The 25,398-nt window shown below is 39.8% G+C and overlaps 1 protein-coding gene across 8 annotated transcripts in view; it reads left to right on the top strand.

Annotated features, from left to right (window-relative positions):
• Positions 1-25,398, top strand: part of Baz2b (bromodomain adjacent to zinc finger domain 2B) — a 240,467-nt gene that overhangs the window by 205,587 nt on the left and 9,482 nt on the right. For 6 of the 8 annotated variants that reach the window (XM_036186395.1, XM_036186401.1, XM_036186402.1 and 3 more), the window contains 12 exons: positions 2,900-3,154; positions 4,045-4,259; positions 5,568-5,642; positions 7,218-7,461; positions 11,489-11,551; positions 12,590-12,734; positions 16,584-17,242; positions 17,748-18,021; positions 18,186-18,341; positions 19,092-19,252; positions 23,455-23,765; positions 24,150-24,285. In XM_036186395.1, coding sequence (XP_036042288.1) covers positions 2,900-3,154; positions 4,045-4,259; positions 5,568-5,642; positions 7,218-7,461; positions 11,489-11,551; positions 12,590-12,734; positions 16,584-17,242; positions 17,748-18,021; positions 18,186-18,341; positions 19,092-19,252; positions 23,455-23,765; positions 24,150-24,285 — 2,694 coding nt within the window. The remainder of the gene's footprint in view (positions 1-2,899; positions 3,155-4,044; positions 4,260-5,567; positions 5,643-7,217; positions 7,462-11,488; positions 11,552-12,589; positions 12,735-16,583; positions 17,243-17,747; positions 18,022-18,185; positions 18,342-19,091; positions 19,253-23,454; positions 23,766-24,149; positions 24,286-25,398) is intronic. The other 2 variants (XM_036186400.1, XM_036186399.1) reach the window with 1 other exon arrangement.

Here is a 25,398-nt window from a genome sequence, read left to right as displayed (position 1 = left end):
TAAGTAAATTAGGTTTATCTGTGAGTTCCTCCAGTACGTAGCCAACCTTTACTGAATGTATCCACAATGTGCCTGGCCCTGCCTGTGCTGAGTGCCTATATGAATTCCTTGAGTTACATGTTTTGATCTAGTCCTCATTGAAGTCCCATGGTGCTAGTATTTATGTGTCTCCATTTATTGATGTAAAAACTGAGACAGAAGAAGAAACTTGTTCCTGATCACAACTACTGACGAACACCTGTGTATTGAAGCTGATTTGTCTGATGTTAGAGGCCATGCTTCTCATCATCTTGAAATCCAAGAAATTGTGTCCAGCCACAGATCCTCGGGTTTTCTCTTCCAGTCTCACAGGCAGATGCAGTGTTGCCACAGTACATGAGAGTAGCTATTTGGAAAGATCAGAATAACCTTGGAAACAACATGGTGTGCTATATTTTGGAGGAGAAATAAGCTTAATTTTGAATATAGCTAAGAATATGGTGCTTGTAGAAAATGCTATTAGCAATGCATACAATTTCTCTAACCACCCTGGAATGTACCACCGTGCCTAGTCCATGGTAGCTGTATGTATGCTGCTGTCATACCCATCTGTTATGTATTATTTCCCTGGTTTGTACAATCCCCTCCAGTAGTGTGCTTAACACAAACATTTAGTGCCTCAGGAGGGGATGCACTTTATTAACATTCAATTTATTTTACTTAGCATAACTGCTTTAAGATAAAAATTAATGTATAATTATTTGGTTAGACATGTACATTTTCCTAAGCAGAATGGGGTTTTTCCTGTAAGTTAGCTAACACAGTTAATTAACTTATAGTGAGAAGACTTTTAAATTGTAAGTGGACTTTATCTTGCATCCTTTTTTTTTCTTCCAGACAGGATTTCTCTGTGTAACAGCCTTGGCTGTCTCAGAACTTACTCTGTAGACCAGGCTGGCTTCAAACTCACAGAGGTCCACCTGCCTCTGCCTCCTGAGTGCTGGGATTAAAGGCATGTGCCACCACTGCCTGACTATCTTGCATCATTTAAATCATGTGAATTGTCAAATATGTATTTATTTTAAGCCACCTTTTTTTTTTTTAGCTCTTTTATACATTTTTAAAGTTATACAGAATTGTGTATCTGATGTGGTTCAGGAAAAAGGAAGCCGCAAAATTAACTGGCTTTCAAATAGAGCATTAGCTATTATTCATAGTTCAATGTTGTCAAACAATATTAAAAGGTGAAAAAAAAAAAGAAATTCTTTGATGAGTTACCTAAGTAAGTACAGAGCAAAGGGCTTATCAAGGTAATATTTATAAGTCACTTTTCCTTATAAAATTTAAATTACTATTTAAAGAAATCATACATGGGCAGAATGCTCCTAACTTAAATTACCTATTGACTGTATTTTTAATGTCTATGATAAACTTAATGTAGCTTAATTATGAAAGTGTCACCATGTGTGCATATTTGAGAGGTGACAAAGGATTTCACTCTAATTTTAATACTAAAACTCATTGATGCTTCACTAAGCACAGGAAACCTACAGCCTAGGGCTGCACTTCAGCCAGTGTCCTGCGTTCTGGTAATGTGGACCCAGTGACTTACTGCAGCCATTAGCTGTGGATGGTACCACCCTTCCCACCAGAAAGCCCAGGGCGCATACTCATAGCATAGTTCTGAGCAGCCATTAAACAGCCATCTGAATCATTAGAAAAACTCAGTGCACATCTTTCTCATTATGTAGTACTTTGGAAATGCTTATTTATTTTGATTTGCTTGGTTTTGGTAGCTTGAAATCCAAGAAATTGTGTCCAGCCACAGAACCTTGGGTTTTCTCTTCCAGTCTCACAGGCAAATGCAGTGTTGCCACAGTACATGAGAGTAGCTATTTGGAAAGATCAAAATAACCTTGGTTGGCCAGTTTTTGGTTTTTGGGGGGTTTTGTTTTGTTTTGTTTTTTGAGACAGGATCTCATGTAGCTCAGGCTGGTGTTGTACTTACTCTGTATCAAAGCTGGCCTTAAAGTCTTCAATACTTCACCTATTGGGTCCTTGGGTTTTAGACATGGACCACCAAATGTGGCTGAAATGAGTACTCACTCAGGTTATTTAATTTTGCCCCAAATTATATAACCTTATTTTTTCAATATACATGAAGATTTAAATTCAGGTTTTTGCTGTCAGAAATTTGAATTCATATTGAGCTCAACCCAAATTTACAAGCGATTACTTTCAAACACTTAGTACCATGGTAACTGCAGAAATGTTCACAGGAAACCTATCCTCCAATACAAGAGAAAGACATAGCAGCTTAAGTTACTTTAGGTTATGGAAAAAACCATAGTTTGGAGACTGGAGAGATGCCTCAGTGAAGTTCCTGCCACACAAGCATCAGAACCTGTGATCCCCAACACCAACATAAAAAGCTTGGCACAGGTGTGGCCACGTGTGTCTGTAAACCCAGAACAGAGGGGGAAGAAATTCCCTGGCCAACCAGTCTTGCCAGATTGATGAGCCCTGAGGGATCTGGTGAGAGGCTCTGTTTGAAAACATAAAGTGCCTAACTAGATGGGGGGGGGGGTGGGGGGGGGCCTGGTAGCCTTGCTGGAGCAGTAAAGTGTTCTCTGTCAAGCCTGACGACCTGATTTGATTTTCCAGAGCTCATATGATGGAGGAAGATCACCTACTCCTGTAGGTTGTTCTATGACCTCCACAGGCACACTGTTGCACACGTATACCCACATGCATACCACACTAACACATAGATAAATCAACAAATAAATGTTTAATAAGCAATTGAGGAAGGCACTAAGTGTCGACATGTGTACATTTACATACATAACCCTGCATACACGAATACCATCCCAATTTAACTTTTAAAGCTGTTTTAATTTTCTTTGTGTTTTGTTTGCAGCCCTTGCCAGAGTGGCCTCGAATCCCAGGACTTGTCCTCTCTGGAACCACATTTTCAGACTGTCTCATGGTGGTGCAGTTCTTACGAAACTTTGGTAAAGTTTTGGGCTTTGATGTGAATATTGATGTTCCAAACCTCAGTGTTCTTCAAGAGGGATTGCTAAATGTAGGGGACAGCATGGGTGAAGTACAAGACTTGCTTGTGAGACTCCTCTCAGCTGCTGTGTGTGATCCAGGTCTAATTACAGGATACAAGGTAAAAAAAACCAAAATCTAACCCATTGCTTTAAGTTTGTACTCTCCGTGCATTGCTGGTTAACTTTATCATGCTAGCAGAAGATTGTGTAGATTTCTCTTAAATGCATTGCTCACATATGTCTCTTGGAGTTAAATGTAGATTTATACTAGGTTACAATTGGGGCAGATGCAGAAGAACCTGGCTAGACTGAGGAATATGGGCCAGTCTCTTGGTTACTCTTTGTTGCTCTAGCTGTAAGCACAGTCCAGGTCTTTTTAAGGGAATATGCCAGTGGTATCTGTCAAAAGAGAATTCATACTTTCTCAAGGATTTAGAACTTGGGTGCTTGTTCAGAAACTCTCCTTTGTCAGTTGTGAACAACAGGCTAATGAATCACGTATAGGTCACAGTGTTGACTCTGTATTGGTCAGTGGGTACTCCATTTGTTTACATTTGCCTTTCTTACTCAGATACACTTTCAAGGTGTCTTTTCTCTAGATAATACTGTAAAAGATAAGCTTCCAAATGCAATGATTTTTTTCTCTGTGTGCCTACTCACTAACCTGACCTATAAAACATGCTTTATATAAAGAGACAAAAGAGTTCTCCTCTGCCATTAGATACAAAATGTCTTTACAAATAAAGACTACTTGATTGACTGCTTAACTCTGCCTTCTGCCAATAGTCAGACCCTTCTCCCTACTTCAGGTCAGGAAGGGTTTAACAAGGGGACAGAGCAGGGCAGGCACTCAAGTATCTGTCTGTCATGCTGTTTTGTTTATCTCCATTCCAATTCTGTGAAAAATAAAGTCCTTACTAGTACTATCTAGAGCATATAAGCAAATATTTTATCCTTATTTTTGAATGCATGAAAATGATAAGCACTGATAAATATGCCAACTTTATAGGCCAAAACTGCCCTTGGAGAACATTTGCTGAATGTCGGTGTGAATCGAGACAATGTGTCCGAGGTTTTACAGATTTTCATGGAAGCCCACTGTGGACAGACAGAGCTGACTGAGAGCCTGAAGACTAAAGCTTTTCAGGCCCACACTCCAGCACAGAAAGCCTCAGTGCTTGCCTTCCTTGTTAATGAGCTGGCGTGCAGCAAGAGTGTGGTGAGGTGAGTCCCTCTTCCTGTTGGAATGTGTCCAATCAGAGCGGTACAGATGCTTATAGAACAATTTGGAAGTTATGGGCTAGCACCAAGAAGAAAATCAAAATTGTAACACGGTTTAAAGATGGCCACCAATACTATTTCAGTTTTGTTTCTATGTGTTCTATTGAAAGTAACAATTTTTCTATATGTATGTAATCTGTAGTCTTTGTTACCTCTATTATTTAATCATTTTGCTAATTCTTCATGTAGTGGAGATCTTCATTGTTTGCTACAGTGCTAGGATTCAGAAACATTATAGCAATCCAGAACTTCTCTTTCCTGGACATCTTTGAGGACCTGATTTACCCCAGAAATTCATAAAAATGATCCAGCCATTTATTTTGTTTTATACTAATAGAGCCTTAGATTACTAGTTTGTCAGTGAAGTAGTTTATACTTTTTTTCAAAAGTGCTTAATCTTGTTTAGGATTCCAGTTCATCTGGCACTCTAGTACTTATTCTGAACAAGTAGTCTAGCATTCCAGGCGCACCATTCATCCTTTGCTTCTTCTTAATTTGTCCAAAATTTACTTGTGATACTTTCAGTCTTTTTAGAGAAAAGGATGGATGAAGTTATTTCTACCATTGGTGGGCAAATTAAATCTTCTGTGCCTGTCTTAGCTATGATATATTAATATGATTGTTATTATTTATTTTTGTATTCTTTTTTAATATCTCCAAAAATGTAATAATACTTAATTTTGAATGAGGGAATTATTTCATCATTTGTCATCATGGTGACAAATAGTAATGCTGAGTGGCTCTTTAAAATATATGCATACACATGTAAACTCAATATACAGAGAACACTAACGTTTTCTGTTTTGGAAGAACAAAGGAGCCACTATTCTATTAACCTCCAGTAAACACCACAGCATCTTTAGTTTCTATGCACAGAGAGGTTATCTGCACATAAGTATGTCTATATAGTTGTGTAAATATCCATCTATGTCCTAATTTCCCAGTTGAATTTGGAAATGATCACTCCCTAAATATACGCCAATCAAATCAGAATGCTATTTTTATAACTGTATTGTGAGAGTGTATTACAGTTCTCTTGATTAAAGTAGAAACAAACTAACTTTCTTAATAGTAACATTGTATCTGGTGAAGAAATAATTGCTTCTTAAAGTAAATGTCCATGTATAAAGCCATGTACTTCTGAAATGAGGTTTTTGTATCATTTTACCTACTAAAATATATGATATTACATACTAAATGGACGCATTGCAGAAATGGATTCTATCTTTTAATTCATTTTTGTATTGGCAGTGAGATTGACAAGAACATTGAGTATATGTCAAACTTGAGGAGAGATAAATGGGTAGTGGAAGGTAAACTCCGCAAGTAAGTCCGATTTTATTAATCTAATATGTTGTCTTCCATTTGTTCAAGTCTCCAGTAAGGCATGTGGGCTGTAGAGACAGTTTAAACTTTACTCATTCTACAGGAAAGATACTGCTTAATCTGCAGTCTGAAATTAATGATGAAATCTAAAATTAATAAAACTTTGGGTCAGAGTCTATAGCAGACAAGAAAAGTAGAATTACATTCATTGAACTCATGCTTCAAACTTAAAAGAGACATACCTCCTTTCTTCTTGCGAGGAAGTCAGGCAACCATGTTTTCTGCTATTCTCATTGCTACTGGATTGCTTTGTGCTACCTACTATCTATCTCAGACTACCCTTTCTCTTAATGACTGTTGAAAATTTAAATCTGCTTCTACAAAATCTAATGAAAATTATTCAACCATAGAATTTAATTGTCTTCCTTCTGGGAAATAAGTAACTGTATAGTTCTTCAACTGCTATTCCAAAAGGGTAGATAGTTCTCCAAGCATATGACCCATACCTGTAGTCTCAGCATTTGAGAAGCTGAGACAGGAAGATCTAGAGTTTAAGACCAGAGTTACATAGTGATACCCTTTTCTTAATTAAAATAAATAAACAAACAAAAAGAAGAGTGTCTGGGCTGGAGAGATGGCTCAGTGTTTATTGCACTTGCAGAGGACCTGGGTTCAATTCCCAGCACCTACGTGATGGTTCACAACTCGTTGTAACTGCAGTTTCAGGAGATCTGACGCCCTCTTCTGACCTCTGTGGGCACCAGGCACTCACATGGCACACATACATACATGTTAAACACATAAAATATAAAATGAATAAATTCATTTAAAATGTTAAACAGCTGGGCAGTGGTGGTGCACGCCTTTAATCCCAGCAACTCAGAAGACAGAGCCAGGAGGATCTCTGAGTTCGAGGCCAGCTTGGTCTACAGAGCGAGGTCCAGGACAGGCACCCAAACTACACAGAGAAACCCTGTCTTGAAAAACCAAACAAAACAAAATGTTAAACAATTAGTTTCTTTGCAGTAATTTGAATTGAAATTTAGTCAGGCACACAGTATAGAAATCAGGAAATATCATTTGATCATTGTTGGAATTATTCATCTCAGCTTTTATGGGTTTTTGGTCTAATACGTTCAAATTACCAAAAGATAATTCATAGAACTTTATTCTGTAACTGTAGAAAAATATGTCTTAAATTTCCCTAGTTGGATTTTTTACTGCCGTTGATATATTGTTTACTACGTGAGTCTAAGATATTCTTGCTGAAGACTCACATTATGATCTGGATATGGTAGTGCACACCTGTAACCCCAGCACATAGAAGGCTAAGGCAGGGAGGATCACAAGTTTTTAGGCCAGCCTGAGCTACAAAAGAAGACTCAGCTTCAGATGCCAAGTACCGAGTGGGAGAGTGTAGCTTAGTGGTAGATAATTACCTAGGAAAAACTGTGTTGAATCTTCTGCACTGATAGAAGGAGGCAAAGAAAGCCTAGCATTGTGCTAGTACAAATTACAAGTTTAACAGTGACAAGAGTAGCTTTTTATTCTGTGTCTTTCTTTTAATGTCTAAAGGCTTAGGATAATTCATGCTAAGAAAACAGGCAAGAGAGACACTTCAGGAGGCATTGATCTTGGAGAAGAGCAGCATCCCTTGGGCACACCCACTCCAGGACGCAAGCGGAGGAGGAAGGGAGGGGACAGTGATGATGACGATGATGACGATGATGACAGTGATGACCAAGCTGATGAGGATGATGAAGATGAAGAGGATAAAGATGACAAAAAAGGGAAGAAGACCGATACCTGCGAAGATGAGGTAACCAAGTTCAGATTCACGTGTAAGATTTGACAAGAGCTAGGCAACCTGCTAAAAGTCAGCATGGCATTTAAAGCTGTGGGGCTATGATTTCAGTTCAGTTTGTGGCGTTGGCTTGCTCCAGTCTTTCATCTGAACATTCCTTCCCCTTCCTTCTCTTCCTCCTCCCCTGCGCCTGCCAGGCTTGCCTGTGCTGCGTGCCCCCAGTCTGAAGGTAGCATTGTGTTTGTCTCTTAACGTGTTGTGTGATAATTAAGGAAGCACTCAGTGGTGTGACTGAGCATGGAAGAAACTTGGACTGAAATAAAGAAGTTAGATTTGCTTTGTGTGTGCAGACGTTGTACTCAACAGGGGTATGACGGTGGTCACCCGCTGACACTGTTGCCATCTTGTTTTGTGTCAGGGTCCTCTGTGATGTCAAGTAATGAAATCACTAACAACATATTGCTCTGAATGTCCCTGTTGTTAATTGACACATGACCATCATCATCCTTGGAATTCTCTCCAGAGCTCTGCAGACTCTGATTCTCAGACATTGTCTGGCACCGATACATTCTGTTACACTTGCTCACCACCGGTGCCTCAAAGGTTTTGTCAGGTTTAGTGAAAATGCTGTATTTCTCAAACACTAGCTGTCGGCAGCTTTAAGATTGATACAGCACTGAGAGTCCTCACCATTAGTGAGGAAGTTTTGTGGCTTTTTTTTTTAAAGATAGTGTTAATTGGCATGATAGGGAGGATAATTGCAGTGTACATCATGTGCCCTTAAAGGACATTTAGACGTTTGGAGGAACAAACTCTCACAAGAGCTTTCTGCACCCACTAGCTAAGAACGACTTGTTGGGGAGAATCTGGAAAACATTGTCTGGTGGCAGCTACTACAGAGCTGAGTCTCTTACGTGTTTGGACATCACTTCTTTATGAAACGCACAGGGCTATCTCTCCAATCTGTCCTTTGTTTGCTCTGCAGGGATCTTTATCCATATGGTCCCCCTGTTGAACTTTGTTTTGGTGTTGGAGCCCTGGAAAGGAGATGACTCTGAGATTTGTTGCAGAAAGAAATTGTTCCATAGTGCTGTACCTCCTCCAAGCTTTTATGTTACCTCTACTGGCTTCAAACTTGAGTTCAAGAGGCCCTTTTGCCCGAGACTTCTGACTGGTGTGGGATGACTCGTGCATGCCCTGTCCTGATACAATGTAATTTTAAAGAGCCCTAGGTCATAAACATTCATCTTGTCACAGGTCATGGAAAAAGTATATAGTTTGAGAATCAGAGACCCATTCATCAGTAATGTGTTTTATTTGGAAAGTAGAGCTGTTTCCATAGTAAGAGTTAAACTTTTCTAACTAAAATCAGTCACCTTTCCACAGAATTGGTGTCTTGTTTAAGTATTTAATATTATAAATCAGCTTAATTGTTGACACAAATTTGTAGTCCCACTTTGGGATTTCTGTGTATTCTCCCAAGTAATGTCCCACTAGATAGGACTGATTTAGAGAAATTATTTGATTCACCTTGCTTTTGGTAGGGGAAGGGAAGATAGTCTGTTCATGTAGGCCTGACGAACCTTGACTGCCCTTCAGTTCATGACCCTTCTGGTCTCAGCTTTTAAGTGTACAAAGTTTGAAAGATTAGAAAAAATTAAGTCTTCAAAAGAATAAAGATTATAGCTGTGTACCACCCTAACCAGTCTCTGACTTGCTTTTTAATCATCATTAAGAGTCATAGATTTTATTCTTTATACACAGAACACTTGAAAATTAACATTAACATTTTTTAGAGGACATGTCATTTAACATAGCCACAGTATGAGCAATCATAGTAAGATTGTAGGTAGCTATGTATCTTATTATTAACCTGAGAAAATGGTATAAAATCTTAAAAAATAATAAATACTTGGGGCCCTAAAACCTAATTTATGTTTCCTTTCATGGGATAGAGTGACAGATGCCTGTACTTGGGAGACTAAGAGGAGGAGAGTAAGGAGTCCAGAGCTAGGCCAGGCTGCGTACCAAGGCCCCATTTAAAAACAGAAGTTGCAGTGGAGTGGCTGGCACCCTGCACCTGGAGGCCAAGATACAAAGCATGTCTGTGAGATCAAGGGCAGCTTGAACTCTAAAGAGAGTTCCAGCCCAGCCTAGGCTACAGTGTAAAGCCTTGTCTTAAACTGTTTTGGGTTTTGTTTTGTTTTGTTTTGTTTTGCTACATTTATTTCTATATTTTATATTACTATTATTTTTTTGATATTACATCATCTTTTCCCCCTTTCTTTTCCTCCCTCCAAAGCCTCCCATATACCTCTCTTACTTCCTTACTTATGGCTTTTCTCATTAATTGTTGTTATATATATATGCATATTTTTCCCCTTGAAATGATTGGAGGGAGTCTTTATCATAATAAAGACCTGGTAGACATTGAATGTTGACTAGTCAATAAAGAACTGATGATATCTAAGAGCAATCTCAGCTTCTTGCTTAAATTCTAGTTTGTGTGTCAGGACAACAGTTGTAGTCCTTGAAGGACTAATGACTGGGAGTTTTTCCATTAAGGCCCATGTGACCCCATGTGCAGCCCATTAGAAGATGCTGCCCTCACCTAAGTCATTCCCTTTGTCCCATCAGTTCCCTTCTGTTCCCACTGTTATCCTTGTACACATGACCCTTCTAATTGGTGGACTTGTGTCGAGACTTGGCTGAGCCGTGCCCTCGTTAGGTGGTGTACACGAGGTTGTGTTGAGCATTAGATGCTTAGCATGGAGGCATCTTTGGTCAAGAAGCACTGAGAGCCGTGGTGAGGAGGATTTCTGTCTTCAGGGTTGATAATTCTGTACGATTTTTGTTGTCACATTCCTCTCTGACCTTCCAAGTTCTTTGACATTCCTTACAATTACAGGGTTTTGTTTGTTTGTTTTGTCTTTTGTTTTGGAGTTTTTCAAGACAAGGTTTTCTCTGTAGTCCTGGCTGTCCTAGAACTCACTTGTAGACTAGGCTGGCCTCAAACTCACAGGACTCCACCTGCTTCTGCTTCCCAAGTGATGGGATTAAAGACATGCACAACCACCGCCCCATTAAAATTATGATTAACCAAAACTCCATTAATTAAAACTTTGTAGACTGTCAGCTCTCTCCCATCCTGAGACAAGTATTAGAAACTACATTTTGTGGGTTAGGGCATACCACAGTTATAGGATATTTGGTTTGTTTCGCCAAGCCCTAGGACAATCCCGCAGCACAGGACAAGTGGAGGGGTTACATTTGGTTGATTTGGCTGGTGCATTACTACTTTGTTACCATATTCTAATTATCTGTTGATTGGAATGTAATTCTTGCTTAAGTGAATTCTGAAAACATTTTGTCCTGCTTATCAAAAGATCACTTACATCAATATTTAGGTATCTAGTTTGAGAGTCAGGATTTAAGGGTTTGGAGGCCTATTGTCTCTTTGAGGTTTATTTTATCCCAGTTAGAATTGGATAAGAAGTGCATAAATAATAAGTGGTGATAAGATATGTTAGTCTTTCCTCCCTGCACTTCTGTTTATTAGGTGCGTCTCTTTTCTGATGTTTATGAGTAAGTGCTTCTGACTTGTGAGAACAATGCTTCTTACTGGATGGGAATGTCAGAAAAAAAATGCCCAGAGGGAATATCCAAAGTGAATTGAAAGGCTAAGAATGTAGCTCTATGATTGAATGCTCATGTGTCCTGCACAAGGCCCTCACTTTAAGCAAGACCCTTAACAAGTGGGTTTGAGGGTAGAGCTCAATGTTAAAATACTAATGTAGCGCCTGTAAAGCCTCTGCCCTGACAAAAGACAAGCAAACAAAACAGCCTCAGAAGAGACCCTTGGAGAGACCCACATGCCACTTCTCCTGCTTTATATACCTTATAGACAGATAAAAGTGTGTGTGTGTGTGTGTGTGTGTGTGTGTGTGTGTGTGTGTGTGTATGTGTACACTCATGCAGTGTTTGAGGATTAACGGATGAAACTTTCAGGCAGATAACTGATCTCGTGTTTTGTTACATGTAGGATGAAGGTGACCAAACGGCGAGCGTAGAGGAGCTGGAAAAGCAGATTGAGAAATTGAGCAAAGTAAGCACGTTCCACCGCGTCTTCACTGTGGGGCCGTGTTCCAAATCTGTGTTGTATGGGATTGCTCTTTCTGACTGCGAAGGAACAGCGAGCTCCTATAAACAATTAAACAGAAGAACTCTAGAAACACTCACTTCAACTTCATGAGCTGAATGCTGGGGTTAGAAGCCTCTGACAGCATTGTTCTTAACCAAACCTATGCAGAAAGAGTTCTAGACTCCTCAGTTGTACCTTTAAATTAGTGTATCAGTAAAATATAATCTCTTGGAACTTGTTACCCAAAAAATTTCTATGAGTTCATAGTAGTAGTTTAAATATTCACATTTCATTTTATACTTGTGTATTTATTATACTCACATTAGACTTATAACCTGTATATACTTATTGTATTTATCATTAAAATGTATATTCTGCACTCAGTATCATTAGTAAAATTTAAGATGAATTTTTTGTAATAAATATTAAGGTGTTTTGTTTTGTTTTGTTAGGTTATAATATAATTACAATATTTCTTCCTTCCATTTCCTCCCTCCAAGCCCTCTCTTAAACCCATCCCTACTCTCCTTCAGATTCAGGGCAGAAAAATTAGTTCTTAAGTACTATGAGATGCCTGTCTATTACTCTGCCAGTGCTCAGTCCTCAGCATTTAGGCATGTGGGGACAAGGCATCAAACGTGTATAAAGCTAAGCAAACTACAAGCAGAAGTATTGGCAGTGTACTAAAGTTAACTAATTTGTCTTGGCTTAGTAATATATTTGATGGCACATACAATGTGTTTTTATGTGTTTAAGAAGATCCTGGTAAAATAAAACTTACCTTTTACGCCCTTGCTTGAATCCAAGATCTCTCTTACTATCCTCAATTGTTTTGAAATCACCCTTAAAGTCATTTCTGTCATCAGTGTGACTAGAATTGTACTGGGTGTGTAACATTAGTCCTTTTCCCATGCAGCATGATGATGCAGTAAACAGAGTATCTTTGGTAGCTTTTAAGGCACTTGGTGGCTGTGATGTAATATACGGATGGCTTTTTAACAGCAACAGAGCCAGTACAGGCGGAAGCTCTTTGATGCTTCTCACTCCTTACGCTCAGTGATGTTTGGTCAGGATCGCTACCGACGCAGATACTGGATCCTTCCACAGTGTGGCGGGATTTTTGTAGAAGGCATGGAAAGTGGTGAAGGTAAGAACTGCTAATCTCCTAAATGGGATGTTGTATTTCTTGTTGTTTCTTTTTGGTTTTGTTTTTCTAGACAGGGTTTCTCTGTGTAGTCCTGGCTGTCCTGGAACTTGTTCTGTAGGCCAGGCTGGCCTTAAACTCACAGACATCTACCTACCTCTGTCTTCTGAGTGCTAGAATTAAAGGAGTGTGCCACCGCCACCCACCAGGATATATATATTGTTTGTTCATTTCGTTTTGTGTTGTCGAGACAAGGTTTCTCTGTGAAACAGTTCTGCCTGTCCTGGAAGTCACCCTGTAGACCAGGTTGACCTTGAACTCACAGAGATCCACCTGGCTCTGCTGCATTGTGGGCAGTGTCCTCACTGTCCCCTTGTGTCTGCTGCACTGTAGGCAGTGTCCTCACTGTCCCCTTGTGTCTGCTGCACTGTGGGCAGTGTCCTCACTGTCCCCTTGTGTCTGCTGCACTGTGGGCAGTGTCCTCACTGTCCCCTTGTGTCTGCTGCACTGTGGGCAGTGTCCTCACTGTCCCCTTGTGTCTACTGCACTGTGGGCAGTGTCCTCACTGTCCCCTTGTGACTGCTGCACTGTGGGCAGTGTCCTCACTGTCCCCTTGTGTCTGCTGCACTGTGGGCAGTGTCCTCGCTGTCCCCTTGTGTCTGCTGCACTGTGGGCAGTGTCCTCGCTGTCCCCTTGTGACTGCTGCACTGTGGGCAGTGTCCTCGCTGTCCCCTTGTTGTCACTGCTGCAGATGTGTCTTCTCCCACCGTCAGACTTGTAGACCCATGGCTTATGCTCTCCCTTTCACAGCAAGCCCTGTCCTGACAGGACTGGAGAAGATGAACATACTTCCCCAAATCTTCGTTTCTATTTAAAATCTTATTCATATTTGAGATTTGTGAGCACCTAAACCCTTTCAGCTTCTTTCTTGTCACCACCAGTTTTTGATATATCATCTTTAACGCTCCATTCCGTTAACTGTATGATAGATCTTAAACGCCTGTGTTCAGTAAAGCTGCTGAGCCTAGCTTCTCAGAACTCCGTAGCCAAGTGTTACTGAATGTCAGAATCCTAATAGGACCGAAGGGTGTGTTGGCACCTGTGAGCCCCAGGGCGTGGCTCTTGACCCTTGGTGGCATATAGAACACAGAGCTTCTGTCAGCATGTGGTCTCTTAATGTGTAGGTTCTGTAGGAGGCACGAAGTTATATGAAGAACAATCCTAGCCAGGCACTGGGCTCATTTCTGTAATTCCATCATGTGAGAGGTGGAGGGTTTGAGACCACCTTGGGCTCTATCTTAGCAAGACCCTTTTAGGAAGGAGGGAGATGTGTTTTCCTATAGAAAGAATTGCTAGTGCAGTCAGTTGGTTAACCATGTAGAAGACAGTAGAGATTGTAAACAAAGCATTTGCTTCTCTGCTTTAGTTTCAGTGATAGAACCACCATTCTTAAATGAAAACTTTATGTGAACTCTCAGCATCTTAAACAAACAAACAAACAAACAAACAGAAAGAGAAAGAACAGAGACAGAATTGTGACCAGTGTTCTTGGAGGAACTCTTGCCTTTTCAGACATGTCCTCTCCCTGTACATTTTCTTTCCAACCCAGATGTGACTTGAGGGGTGACTCCTGTGACTATTGGTCCCTGTGATTTTGAGGACCAGCCAAGACTTGGGTGAATCAGCTGCTTGTGGTTATTTCACAAATTATTCCCTAGTATCTAAGCTGCTCTGGAGAGTTAGTATGATATATAGTATTAATTCTAATTAGAAGCTAATTCAAGAGAAGGATGTGAGAGCTTTCAAATGTTAATGGAGAACTGTCTAGATATGATATACTCAGAGTATCACGTATATGGTCAAAATGAAGTTCCGTGATGTGCTTTGCCATGAGAAGCTCTCACAGTGGAGCTTCAGGGAAATCAGACGCACCCTTACACCCTTGAACCTGTGGACCTTGTGCATGCCATGTTAGGGTTTTGTTATTATCTCCAGCTCTAACTGTGTCCTCTATTGTATAGCAGCCACCAGGTTTAGGAGAGCTTATTGAGTGGAATTTCATTATCATAGAAGAGAGAATTTAAAATAGATTGCTTCGTTCAGTGAACTCTGTAAAGGAAGTTATATAGAATGATATTCCAAGATGAGTGGGGAGAAACCTATTGCACATAGGATGATGAGAGACAACTCCTTGAGAAAATATGTAACCTGAGATGTGAAGGCTAAGAAGCAGTGAACAGTCCTGCAGAACAGCAAGCACAGAGGCCCTGAGGAAAAGTCCTCACACATCTGAGAAGCAGAAGCGAGAGACAGGAACAACGATGGGTTCCGGGGCCAACAGGGCAGAGCCTATAGGGGTCTGTCAGATCTTGTAGACTGCTGAGGCCTTAGTAAGGAACTGGGATCTTCTCCCATGTTGCAGAAGGATGTACAGGATTCTATTTATGCAGTACTCCAAACCATAAGTTACAAACACACACCAGAAACAGGAACAAAGGCCATAAACAAATATATCTTCAAAGACGCTATTCAAGTGGGAAATAAATAATATGAAAAAATGGTGACTGCCAGAAGCTAGGTTGTGTGTGTGTGTGTGTGTGTGTGTGTGTGTGTGTGTTCATGTTCATGTGTAACTCCTGGGATTAAACAGGATTGGTCTTGAGCAGAAGTAAAGATGGATAACTAGGCAGGATGGGCTTGCTCTGCTCCTGCATGACTGAATATGTTAACCAGAAAGTCTGCTACATTTCAGACAGAATAAAGTAGTAGATTTATCATTTTTAAAGTCCTTAAAATTCATCTTAAACTTCATTTATAGGAGAAATAAATAAATAGTGAACCACAAAAGGATATTTAGTCCGCTAATGATCAGATGTGATCCAATTTAGTTTTTTACCTGCTGGTTATTGGCAATACAAAAAAATTAATAGCATCCAATTTTGTTGAAGATGTAGGAAAACTTTATAGAGGACAGTTTGACAGTATATTTCAAGAACTCTTAAAAAATATATACCTTTAGTTGCTTGTTTTAAGGAATTTACCCAAGGAAATCGATCAGAACTAAAAGTCCACAAGTGAGAACACATAGCATTTATTGTTAATAGTAGATAATTATGCTGTACTACTGTCTCTCAGCAGAATTGTCATGATGTCATCCATTCAGTATCACGTAGATATTAAAATCTATGGTGTAGTTGTGTAGTTATTGAGGTTTTATGTATAGTCTCAGTTTATTTAAAAAGGTAGACTAGACTAGACTCCCTTTTTCATATTATGTAGACTAAGAGGTACGTGGAGAACTCCTGAAAGTATTCTACGGATCTGGTAGTTCTTACTGTATAGGTTTGTTATTAATAACTGTACATTTTAAAGTGTGTGTGTGTGTGTGTGTGTGTGTGTGTGTGTGTGTGTTGGGGGTGCGGCTTGTGTGTTATGTGTTTATCACTCTTTATTTTGTTGCCTTGAGACAGGTCCCTGGCTGCAGAAGGTCACTGTTTCTGCTAGCCTGGCTGGCATGTGGACTCTCCTGCATCCCTTGAGTTCCAGGCATGCATGGTCATCTGTGCCTGCTGTTTTCTGGGGTTCTAGGGACTCAAACTCTGGTCCTCATACTTGCACAATGAGCATTCTTACCACTAACCCATCTCCACAGACCCTATATTTAATTTTTTACACTAAATATATACTGTTTCTAATGACTGAAAAATCCATAAAGAAGAATACATGAGGAATATAAGATGGTGTAGAAGTTTGATGTATATGTATATAATTTGGTGAATAATAAAATTTAACTTTAGTAATGGTTTGATATGTAGTAATTACTTACTTTAATACCATCTTTCACTTTTTTAGGCCTAGAAGAAATTGCAAAAGAAAAAGAAAAGCTTAAAAAGGCAGAAAGTCTCCAGATCAAAGAAGAAGTATTTGAGACTCCCGCGGACACTTTAAACTGTTCCATTCCAGATCACTGTGAGCAGCCGGATGACCTGAAAGAGAAAGATAACACAAATCTCTTTCTCCAGAAACCTGGCTCTTTCTCCAAGTTAAGCAAGCTTTTGGAAGTAGCTAAAATGCCTCCAGAGTCAGATGTTATGACCCCCCCAAAAGCGACTGTTAGCACGAACGGGTGCGCGTTGTCTCATCAGAACGGCGGGAAGCATTCCCTGGGGAGCCTTCCCTCGGGGGCAGCGCAGAGCAGCTTGGAAAAGACAGACATGGGTCTGTTTAGCACTGGCCCCGGTGGTTGTGGGAAGTTGTACAGTCCTCTCCCCAACGACCAGCTGCTCAAAACACTGACTGAAAAGAACAGACAGTGGTTTAGCCTTTTGCCAAGAACACCTTGTGATGACACTTCCTTGACCCATGCCGACGTGTCCGCTGCTGCGTTGGTGACTCCTCAGTCACAGCCACCATCTAAGTCGCCTTCACCTGCTCCTGCCCCGCTCCTCGGATCAGCAACCTCTGTTCAGAGCCCTGCTGGACTGAATCCATTTGCTTTATCGCCTCTTCAGGTTAGTGATGCTCACAAAACACGTTGTGACAGTACTTTTTCACCTTTGCTGATCTTCCTGGAGAGCCTCAGGAGTTTAAACACCCTAACGCAGTCTAAAAACCAAAGCAGTCAGAATGGAGGTGACCGAGCTTCATTAGCACTCCTGCTTCTGACCTGTGTCTAAGTTGGCCTTACTTTTCAGTTGTTACAGTTGTAGTATAACTAACATGGAATTACCCTGGGGGACAAATAAGGCAACATTGTGGCTAATGAATTTAGTTGTTCTCTGGCAAATGGACATTGTTTTAGAATTTGAAAAATAATTTCAGTTTCTAAACATTCTCCCAACTCTTTAGACTCATGGGTATTGTTTTTGTTTTGTAAATGTTGTTATTACATTAAGTATATGGAGATCAAGGGCAACCTGCGTGGCTCTTTCCATCTGTCATGGGAGTCGCAGGGATTGAACTCCAGGGCTTTGCCCTCTGAACCCCAATCTGAGTTGAACATGCTTTCTTTTACAGGTGAAAAGCGGCGTGTCTATGATGGGACTTCAGTTCTGTGGGTGGCCTGCTGGTGTGCTCACTTCCAGTGTCCCATTCCCATCACCTTTGCCTGGTCTGGGGTCAGGGTTGGCACTGCCAGAAGGAAATGCTAGTTCATTCTTGACCCCCAGTGTTGCTTCAAGTAAAAGTGACTCTCCGGTCCCTCCCCTGGAAAAGGCCTCCACAGCTCAGCCAGCAGCTGTTGAAGTAGCCAAGCCAGTCGATTTCCCCAGTCCAAAACCTATCCCAGAAGGTAGGTAGAAAGCGGTGCCTTGCAGGACTTACTGCATCTCATGGTGACAATTTCCCTCCTGCAAACATATCTCTAAAGGACTTGTGTAATGTGGCTAACAAATCTGTGCCATCATTTCCTACTCAAAATAATGAAAACTATGCACATAATTTGTCTTGCCTTAGAAATGCAGTTTGGTTGGTGGAGAATTATTGACCCAGAGGACCTGAAAACGTTGCTCAAAGTGCTGCACCTGCGAGGGATGAGGGAAAAGGCGCTGCAGAAGCAGATACAGAAGCACTTGGATTACATCACTCAAGCCTGCGTCAAGAATAAGGAGGGTGCGCCCTTTACTTTAGCATGGAAATTCATTCTTCTTAGGAAAAACTCACAACCTTTTTGGTTTTATTTGTTTTGTTTTATGTGCACATTTGTCTGTGTGACATTGTCAGATCCCCTGGAACTGGAGTTGCAGACAATTGTGAACTGGTATGTGGATGCTAGCAATTGAACCCAGGGCCTCTGGAAGAGCTGCTAGTGCTCTTAACCACTGAGCCATTTCTCTGGTCCCCAAAATTTGTTCTTTTACCCTAAAACATTTTAATATGTATTAATTCTTTATTACTTTTATTTATTTTCAAATTATTCTTATTATTTTTAATTATGTATGTGTATGCATAGGCCAGAGGTATTGGATCCTCCTGGAGCTTGAGTTATAGTTGGTTGTGCACCACATAATGTGTGTGGTGGGAATAGACTTGAGTCTTTTGGATGAACAGTACATGCTTTTAGCCACTGAGCCTTCTCTCCAGCACACACGCACTTTATTATTTTAATTGTTGCTAAACAGTGACTAATGGCTTTTCTCAAATTGTATTACTTCCTATCATTTTTAGTACCTATACACGTATTGTTTTGTGTGTCTTGGTTTCTTATTCAGCAATGGACTGCATGTGCTTGTACATATATATATATGTTAAGAATTTTGATGTGCATAGTGTCCCTAGCATTTTACTCATTTAGAGGAAGAAGCCATTATGCAGGGGTTAGAAATGAAATAGTTTTTAAAAGTACTTTCTTTTCAAATGTAGTTGCTATTATTGAATTCAATGAAAATGAAGAAAATCAGGTAACTCGAGATATCGTGGAAAACTGGTCAGTAGAAGAGCAAGCGATGGAGCTGGACCTGAACATCCTCCAGCAAGTCGAGGACCTGGAGAGGAGGGTTGCGTCAGCAAGTTTGCAAGTGAAGGTAAAGCTGGCTTGGCATCAGATCTGGTTTAAGGATAATGGAAGGTAATTTTACGATATGCCTTGTATAACCTAGTTATTGTACTAAATGTTTTCACATTGTTCCATTTAATTCTCAAAACAGTCCTGAGTTAATCTCTCCTGTCTTACAGGCAAGGGAACAGTATAAATAACCTGCCAGCCATCATTTAAGTGGCAAAGAGTGTGTGTGAGCCAAGCCTGTTTGACTGTGTAGGCTATGTGTGGTTTCTTTTTGTTTTGTTTTTTACATCTTGCTGCCTCCTTAATTGTATTCACAGAAATCATTTCCGGTATGGAGTTCTTTACCTCGAGCAAATTTTTGTTTTCACCATGATAAGTACAGTTTTTAGCAAAGTTGTACTGTAATGTTTCATGGAAGACCAAGAACTCTCTTCTTTTGAACAGTTGTATGTCAGACTTTCACTATGCAGTCTGAATTGGAAGGACAATACAGGCATATTGGGATCCGTGTTCTAATGATAAGCAGACACATATATGCGAAGCACATACATCTGATGGGTGTGAACTGTCACAGGCAATGGTCAGAGCTGATTTCTGCTGGAGAGGCAGAAGGCAGGTCTTGTTTGACCAAGCAGAGGAAGCTGCAGAGGCTTAGAAAACTGGGCTCTCTCTTTCACTTGATATGTATATTTAATTCAGAAGGAAAACCTATTACATAATCCTATCCTGCCCATAATTTAAATTTTTTTCATAATTAGTTTTGAAGGTCTCCAAAAAACCATCATTTTCCAGAGCTAATATATCCCTTTTTTGCCACAAACATAATTATTAACATTAGAAAGCAAAATTTTTACTTCCTAAAACTATTGTGCCTAAAACTGTGTGTATATCTCCTCCCCCTAGCCTGTGAACTGTCCACACACCTCATTTATCTGGCATCTTTAGCAAAGGAACTCTTCCATACAAGTTAATTTTCTGGAGAAATGAAAATTATTCCATTTAGTGCTATAATTTTTAAGATGTTTGGTGGATCTCTTGGTTTATACATTTCACTGCCTCCTTAAATTAAGAATAATGAGTGTAATTTCAATTGTCTTGGTGACACAGTATCTTTAGCATGAAGACCAATTATCAGGCCATAGACCCATAGGAAATGTGAAAGGGTTTCTCCTGAATAGTTGGCATGCTTTCTCACACAGTGTGTCTGCTTTCCACACTCTGATTTTGCCCTCTCCCATGGTCACTTGTTACTATTTGTTGGTTTACATGGTTTTAACTTTCCTTCAACGTATTTCATCTAATTTGCCAATGCTAACTGACCAGCGGTTGGAAAAGCATGTCAAGTGTTCATAGATTAGAGTGTGGCTTGAGACAGTCACGCTGGATCCCTCGATCCCACCCCATCTCGGGCTTCAGTGTTCTTGCTAGTGTTCTCAGCAGCTAACAGAAGTGGAGTTTGCATCTGAGTGGGGTGTCTCAGCACCCTGCTGGTAAGCTGCTTGTGATTTGTGCTGTATTAGTCTGAGAACTGAATTATCATTTTATTAGTCTTCAGTTGTCTTTAAGTGATGAAAAAAGAAGTAAAAATAATAAAATGTTTTACCAGCTATAGGAGACTTAATCATATTTTTTTCTTAAAAAAAAAAAAAAAAAACTTTTAGCCTGAGGAACTTGCCATTATGAAAGCACATTAAACTCGAGCTGTTGATCTATTAGATATACTCGTTTGCATTTTCATATTGCTAAGAATGTTGATGTTTCCTTTGTATATTGTAGGAAAATCTGCCCCTCTCGTTGAGTATATGCTGAAGTCCTCTTATCCCCCGCAGGCTAGGGACAGCTTTGTGTCTCTGTCTGTGTTTTCTCTTTTGTGAGCCCTGAGCTCTGTGAAATGGTTCCCAAATCCCTAATGTTTTCTGAAAGTACGGGGTCTACAACATCTTTCAAATATTGACTCTGTAATTGTATATGAAGATGTCCATAGATTGTCATGGGATTTTACTGTCCTTAATCTGACCATACGTGTCCATTACCACTCTCTGAACTGGTGGTGGCACTCTGTAGCACCCACACCATCACATGGCTTCACTAAGAATGGGCCAGAGCAAAACTTCCTGAACCTTTCACATACTGTATTTTTCTGATTTATCACAGAAATGTCAAAGCTAAAATTTGCATTTACCTTTGTTACATTATTATTAGCTTTATTTGAGTGTACTTTTCGACATGCAGAGCTACTTTTATCATAGTCTGTTACCCAAAACACTAAGTTTTTTACCTAGTTTTAAATATTACAGATTTATAGCAACCACCTAAATATTCCTTCAGACATGTATGAACAGAACCAATCAAATGAAGAGCATTTGGCCACTGGTACTAAGGACCTTTTCTAAAGTAGCACCTTTGGGACAGATGCCGCCATCTGGCTTTGGTTTCCCAGTCTAATCGAGTTCTGTTGTCTCGACAGTTACTCTGAAGAAACTGAAGTATCATGTACAAGGTTTCTGTTACTTAGCTATTTTGTTTCCTTTAGAATGTGTGAAGCTTTCTGTGATAGAAGTTGGCCCTGCACCTGTATATGTAACCTAAGTATTTATAAGTATTATGCCTTACCCAGTTCCTCACGCTTGCCAGCAGCCCACAATCTCACGGACATCCTCCTGTTTCAGTTTTGTGTGCCACTGTGTATGATTTCCTGTGCTTCCTTTCTAGATAGATATTCTGTTGAGATAAATGAGGCCATTTGGTCTTTTTGTTTGTTTTGTTTTGTTTGAGACAGAGTTTCTCTGTGTAGCTTTGGAGACTTTTCTGGAACTCACAGAGATCCACCTGCCTCTGCCTCCCGAGTGCTGGGATTAAAGGCGTGTGCTACCACCACCTGGCGCCATTTGGCCTTAATACAGAGAATAAAACAATAATTTCTAAAGAGTTTTAATTGCAAAGAATTCCTCCTGGTTTTTTTTTTAAATATACTTTTGCTTGGTAGATATTTTTGTTTTTTTTTTAATCAGATAATAGATACTACAAAATTGGACAAAATGTACTTCTAATTCCCAGAAAGCTTGCCTTATAAAAGGAAGTTAAAATATGGATGCATGGGTGCAGAATCTAGTAACTAACTATAAGGAAATACAGGCTAATGTGTGAATTTTAAAGAGTGAACTGGTTTCTGCTGGATATTTGGGAGAGATTAGTCCAAACTGTGTAGAATTGAGACACGTTCTGTTGTAAGAAAATGCGTGAGATTTTGACTGACAGGACCCAGGTGAATAGTTCACTAAGAAGTGGGAGGATGGATAAAGGACCGAGAACTGAAAACTTGCTGTGTCAGAGAGGAGCAAGTCATGGAATCTGAGTGCAGAGTTGATGTCTGGATGGTATGTGAGAGTGATGCTAGATTTGAATGTCACAGATGGAGAACTTGTTAAAAGTTGACAATCTTTGGTTTGGGACAAAGGATCGTTGTAAATAAGCTTGGTTATAAAATCATTCATTTATTCAATCAATATGTATATATTGAGTGCCCATTATTTTACTTCCACTGTGCTGGAAATAAATTAGTGAAGGCCAACATGCCCCACCCCCCTCCTGATATTTAGCGGGAGAAGGATGTTAGTCAAATCCTCATGCCGTTGTAACAGTACATCCATGGCAAGGCTGTGGAGCATTGCAGGATCTCAGGAGAGCCTGGGGCGGGGTGGGGTTGGGGGTCTTAACCCCTGAAGGAGTTCAGGGAAGGACTTCTTCAGGGAACACTTTCATGACATGAGGGCTGCGAAATGAGTGGACTTTGTAGGTGAGGACAAGGAAGAACCATTTTATGGGCAAGGGTAATAGCACTGCCAAGTTTTGCAGCCAAATGGAAAGTAGTGGGTATGAGGACCTGCATGGCATGAGAAGAGAATCAAGAGAAAGGCTCACAGGCCACCAAGACATTCTCTTTCTGCACGTGTATAGCATTAATGAACATGTTAATCTAAACCTTTGCAATCATTTGCTGAATTTTACTGCTTATGTAACCATTTTTATTTTTCACAGACTTTCTTACCAACTGCTTTTCCTTTCTTTGTGCTTGTTTTAACCTAGAATTAGGAAATACAAGGTAAAACCTTTTAGTAAAGATCCTTGAGATCTGCTGGTGGTTGCTGCTGAATTTAAGGTAACTCACCCATCTAACATTTTCAGAAGAAACTGTAATGACATTATTCTCTTGATGTATAGGGTTGGATGTGTCCAGAGCCTGCATCAGAAAGGGAGGACTTGGTATATTTTGAACATAAGTCATTTACTAAGTTGTACAAGGAGCATGATGGAGAACTTACTGGTGAAGAAGGAAACAGTGCTCATGCACTGGCACGGAAGAGTGACAACCCCCTAGATATAGCTGTAACAAGGCTGGCTGATTTGGAGCGGAACATTGAGAGAAGGTATCTGAAGAGCCCCTTAAGTACCACCATTCAGATCAAACTGGATAATGTGGGCACAGTTACTGTCCCTGCTCCTGCACCATCCATTAGTGGTGATGGTGACGGGTAGGTTATTGAGATTAACTTGACAAATTATTGTGCTTCTTTGCTAATTGGAGCCTATTTTCTATTGCCTGTTATCTATGTATCTTCTTGTATGTCTGTGATCCATGTGGATCATGCTATTTGCATGATGCTTTGTAAAAACTTTTTTTTTTGTTATGTGCATTGATAATCTTGCAAAGTGATCTTACATTTATCTGGTTGTGACTAAGCTTCAAGGCACGTAGCCACAGTCTGTGCACTACATCAAATTTAGTTGCTTAAACTATATACTTATTGGCTGTTACATGTTTTTGTCATTGCTTGGCTTTCAGTGTGATGATTGTTTCACATTCAGTGACCATAAATGTGGCATGACCTACTCAATTTCTCTGTATCTCAATGCAGAATTGAAGAGGATATTGCTCCAGGGCTCAGGGTCTGGAGAAGGGCGTTAGCGGAAGCCCGCAGTGCTGCCCAGGTAGCCCTGTGCATCCAGCAGTTACAGAGGTCAATAGCATGGGAAAAATCAATTATGAAAGTTGTAAGTGCTCTTATTTAAGACATACATGACTGATTTTCTCTGTCTTGTTTTTTCCCACCTCCAGATCTTTCTTAACTATATATTACCATATTGTTACAATGATATATACTGTACTTGGGAGTATGCCTAATTCTTAAATACCATATAGTCTATACTTTTTTCTTATCTTGAACTTTTTGTAGCAACCTGCCAAATGTTATCTTCTCTTCGCTCAAATTTTGTTTTTGTCTCCTTTGAATACTTGTTTATAATCATAACAAGTTGCCTCCTCTACTGTATCAGCATAATGGTTAATTGAAATATTTTAAAGAGTGTTCACTTCTGTAAGAACTCTACACATTAGCATTATCTGCTCCATTGTGCCTTAATTATTACTTTTCTACCACTAGTCAGAATACGAAATACAAAACAGAGAACTTAGACTATCAGAGAAGGTTAGCATAGAAAGTAGAACTTTCTGTTTTTCACCTGATAAGGAGAATGGACTCTTCATCTTTGGAAATCCCCAGGTGGTTGTTGGATAGCACGCATCCATCATGGCATCAAAATGCCACATACTGGAAATAAAAGTAATAGTTCACACACTTTCAAAAAGACGTTTGTTTTAAATCATGTACACAGTGCCCTGTTACCTATTTTTGTACCATACATGGAAATATCTATTATATATAGACCTTTACAGATTACTTTAATATTTGTTTTTGAATTAAAGACCAGCTTTAAAATTGAAGTATTTGAGATTTGTTTTCATGAATGGCTAAAGCTGAAAATTCCTTTACTTGAAATAGAAAGGAAGAGCTCCTGGTAACCCAGCATCCCTTTCTTCAGTTTCCCCTTGGTGCTTAGACTGCTCAAGGCCTTATATGCAGTTTACACAAATACATTTTGTGTCTTCTGCTTTCTCAATTCTTCCTGAAGATGTCTGGAATCTGAATCTGCAGCTTTTTACAGTATGTTCAAATTTAATTTACTGTAAGTCTGAAAGTGCTGTGCAGTTTCTGAAACAAAAATACTTAGCAATATATTTCTCCTAAAATTATTAAAAAATATACTTCTTGTAAAAATATAATCTCCTTAGGCAAATATATTTGTTGAAGTCTAGACTACAGTGAG

The sequence above is a fragment of the Onychomys torridus genome, chromosome 4 (assembly GCF_903995425.1).
Source record: "Onychomys torridus chromosome 4, mOncTor1.1, whole genome shotgun sequence".
NCBI lineage: Eukaryota > Metazoa > Chordata > Mammalia > Rodentia > Cricetidae > Onychomys > Onychomys torridus.
Note: the sequence above shows the minus strand (reverse complement) of the source record. Positions and strands in the feature narration are given on the sequence as shown.